At 52.8% G+C, this 3,912-nt stretch overlaps 2 protein-coding genes across 2 annotated transcripts; one reads left to right on the forward strand and one right to left on the reverse strand.

The window, feature by feature from the left end:
* Positions 1 to 330: 330 nt before the first annotated feature.
* ENH_00027720 (hypothetical protein) lies at positions 331 to 702 on the forward strand (the record flags this gene model as incomplete). Its single annotated transcript, XM_013579971.1, has 1 exon — positions 331 to 702. One exon carries the CDS (start codon positions 331 to 333, stop codon positions 700 to 702), a length of 372 nt encoding a protein of 123 aa, XP_013435425.1.
* Positions 703 to 1,643: 941 nt separating this feature from the next.
* On the reverse strand, positions 1,644 to 3,161 carry ENH_00027730 (Retrotransposon nucleocapsid protein, related; the record flags this gene model as incomplete). Its single annotated transcript, XM_013579972.1, has 1 exon — positions 1,644 to 3,161. The coding sequence occupies one exon, from the start codon at positions 3,159 to 3,161 to the stop codon at positions 1,644 to 1,646; it is 1,518 nt and encodes a 505-aa protein (XP_013435426.1).
* Between the last annotated feature and the right edge of the window lie 751 nt (positions 3,162 to 3,912).

The following is a 3,912-nucleotide window of genomic DNA, read 5'->3' on the forward strand; positions in this document are numbered from 1 at the left end:
AATTATGATGGCGCGAATTCTACTGAAGTTGGATTTAGAAACTTGAAAGATGACGGTTTGTTGATTATTTGGTGTGGTTGTATGAGGTATGAGTCGAATGTAGAGGATCTGTCAGAAGGGCGCCCTATTCGTGGGCCAAATAGCACCGTAATAGCAGCAGAGAATCCTGCGCACTACATTTGGGGGCTGTTCCGGAAGTGAAACTTTTTCCCCGATCTGAGGATAGAAACACTTTGTCTAAATGATTCACACCCCGACAGCTTAACTCGGTAAGACATGCATCTAAGCAACGGGCGCGTTATCAGCCCCACAAAGCAGAAAACTCCTACAATGTCAGTAAGCAAGATGCCCAGCGGGACAGCGGCCCATCATCCTCATGCTCCTACGAAACCCACCGTGGCAGAGCGGCCGCACGGGCATAAGGAGGCGCCCCAACAGGTGGTATCTATTACCAATGTTATGCCAGGGGACACTCTGTACGTCACGTGGGAGCAATTCCACTCCGCTATGACTGTGATACGAATTATTACAGGCGGATCCGAGGAATCGGGAGCAATGTCTCCCATACTTTCTGAATACGGCATCAATGTGCAGGCCTTTTTGCTGCGCATCGAACGACGGTACACCCAGATAGGATTGGAGCCCCACGACTGGGGGAGCGCAGTTATTGACCAGCTTATGGGCCCCGCTCCAACGTATTGAGTGTATCTACGACGAACTATTGACCTAAACGAATGGGCGACGGCACAGCGCAGGCTTCTGGAACGGCTCGAAAAAACAATGTCGCACAGTCGATTGCCAACGGAGTTGATAAACGTACGGTGGAAGGGCAACTCTAATGAATGCACAGACCAGTTTGCAGCTGTAGTGCAGCGTGGCGTTGAGGGCACCCCCGACGAACTCGCTGACAATTACTGCGCCGGGCTGCCAACGGACCTCCATCTTCACATAACCAGTAGCCGGCAGGTGAACTATTCCTCGTGCGGACAAGCAGCAACAGCCGCTGCGCCACTCCACGAGTCTATGCTGACCATGCTAGAGCTACGAAAAAGGGCCTGCAGCACAGTACGTTCTCTGCAGCGACTACGATGCTACCCGGCCGACAGCTATGAAATGCTCTCTACTACCGGCGCATCTGTATTGCAACGTCTACCAATTTATTAAGAAGACCGTTTTGTTTCTAGTTCTCGAAGCCATCTTTTATAAAAGTCGCTTCTCATGGTTCTTGCTTCCTTGGACCGGTGAGGATATGGCGCGCACCGGTGCCGGCGTTGTCAGCAGCCACAGTCTTAGGGCATTCGCAGAAATTTCTAATTTATCTATGTCTATTTGCTAACAAATTGCTTTTCTATTTCACTAGGAAGAGGTTACAGCGCTCAATCCGCGTCTCAACCTCTTAACCGCTTATAGGTCATCAGCGAGCTATCCTCTATAGGTCACCAGCAAGCCCTATTGTAGTGCCTGCGCACTACAACTCCCCCCTTGTCGGACTGAACCGGCCTACCCAGAACACATCATTTCTTCCTTTTCAGTCTCTATTCCCTTCTGAAGCTAATGCCATGAGTGCATGCGATGCGCAGCGCTTCCTCCACCCCCTCGTCATTGAAGACCGTCGTGTGGCGGAAGTTGATGGACACAAACTGCTACACCTCGGAAGGAGCAAGATTGTTTCTAGCCTGAAGATGTCTTTTCTGACGGCGGTGCCGAGCACGGAGCAAAGCCTGATATCCTGTTAGGCGGTTAGCGAGCTCCCACGTGGCTTGATCTTCTGGGGTGCCTCGCCACTTCACGAGGTACTGGGCATCGGCGCCTGAGCCGCGTTGGTCCATAATATAATCGACCTCATACTTCTCTGTCGGATTACCTGCCGCATCGCGGATAGGGGGCCAGGCGGTATCGGCTTCCTGGGGAACCAAGTCTGGAGGGCGGGGGCAGTGGGGAACTAGCTGCGAAACATGAAAAACGTTGTGGCATGCATAAGTAGGAGGTAAAGCGAGACGGTTAGCGACGGTGCCTATTCGTTCAATGATTTCAAAGGGTCCTCGGTAACGGGGCTCGAACTTAGGGCAGCTAGATGACGCCGGTAGATGCTTGCTGCTCAGCCAAACCTTCTCGCCCACTGCATACTCCACAGCTCGGCGCTTTTTGTCTGCGTAATATTCCTGCTTCCATTCTGTCTTCTGTATGTGGCTCTGCGCTCTGTCGCAGAGCTGCCGGAAGAGCTTGGTCATCGGAGGAGTGATGGTCGGGGCTAACGCGCCTACGAATTCAAGATTCGCAGCAGTCAGCGGGTTCTCGCCGATCATGACCTCGAAGGGAGAGAGCGCGATGAATGAATGGCATGTCGTGTTGTAGGCAAGTTCCAGGGCCGGAAGTAAGCGCTCCCACTGGCGTTCGTCAGGTTGGATGTAGGTAAGAAGCATCTGCTTCAGTGTGCGGTTAACCCTTTCAGTTTGACCGTCGCTTTGCGGATCGTAGGACGAGGACATGGCGCGTTTGATGTTGAAGCGACGACATAGTTGTGGGCAGAGGTCTGACTGGAAGCGAGGGTCGCGGTCCGATATGAGCACCTCTGAAAATCCGTGGTAGCGGATAAGACGGTCTGCGAGACGCTCCACGGTGTCTGCTGCTGTGAATGACTTCTTTGCAGGAACAAATTGAGCCATCTTGCTCAGAGAGTCGACCATCACGAGAATCGAGTCGTTCCCTGTCCTCGTAAGGGGAAGATCCGTGGTAAAATCGAGGATCACGTGTGCCCACCGACGCGAAGGGATGAGTAGCTGTTGAAGAAGGCCTGCAGGTTTCTGGCTCAGAGACTTAGACGCATGACGGTGAGTACAGGATTCAACATATGCAGTAGTGTAGGCACGCATCCATGGCCAGTAGTAGTGCTTACTAAGAGCCGTGAAGGTCTTCTTCTGGCCCCAGTGGCCGGCTGTCACATGGTCATGATGTAAATGCAAGACATGCATAAGGAACCCAGGGAGTTGTGGGACACAGATTCGCCATAGTCCATGAATACAAATGTGCAAATAAGGCGGCACATAGCGAAAGGTGACGTGCCGAACGCGAAACTCTATCTGTATAGTGTCTTCTGGTTGTTTTGCAGCGAATTCGTAGGGAAAGCGGAAACGGGACACTTCGAGTAGGCTTGCGGCCATTCAGGCGCCTCAGGAGGGTGAGATCTTCTATTCGTTGCAGGTGTAGGATGCTCCGCCTCTGGTGTGGACTCAGGTGGCGGAGTTTTAGGCGGTGATGGCAAGTTGCGTTGTCTGGATCGTCGCAAACGAATGCCGGCGAGCTCCCTGTAGTTAGCAGGCCGACTACGAGAACCAGGAAGGCGGTGATGGCAAGTTGCGTAGTCTGGATCGTCGCAAACGAATGCCGGCGAGCTCCCTGTAGTTAGCAGGCCGACTACGAGAACCAGGAGCCGCGCGCATTTGTTCCACCGCAAGCATCAATAGTGTCGTTGGTGTGTCGTGCGAGCTGGTGTTAGGAAGATCGGGACGGCGAGACAAGGCATCAGCCACCTGATTGCGCGCTCCTTGAACATAAGTGATGTGCAAATCCGGGAACTCGGCCGGGAAATCTAACCACCAAGCGGTGCGGCCACGCAGATTCTTCGGTGCTTGGAGTCGTTGGAGATGCGTAAGAGCTTGGTGATCTGTATGAGCTGTAACTTTGGTGACACAGAGCAAATGAGACCACTTGTCCAGGGCCGTGACCAACGCCAAGAGTTCTTGATCGTAGATCGAGTATTTCTGTTGTGTGGAGTTCATAACTTGGCTGAGGAAACCGATGGGCTTGCCTTCGTGTTCTAGAACCGCTCCAATCGCGTAACCAGAGGCATCCGTGTATAACTCGAAGGGCTTCGTGGTGTCTGGAACTTGTAATGTGCCGGAATCGATTAAG

The sequence above is a fragment of the Eimeria necatrix genome, genomic scaffold (genome assembly GCF_000499385.1).
Source record: "Eimeria necatrix Houghton genomic scaffold, Enh_scaff2057, whole genome shotgun sequence".
In the NCBI taxonomy this organism is placed as follows: Eukaryota; Apicomplexa; class Conoidasida; order Eucoccidiorida; family Eimeriidae; genus Eimeria; species Eimeria necatrix.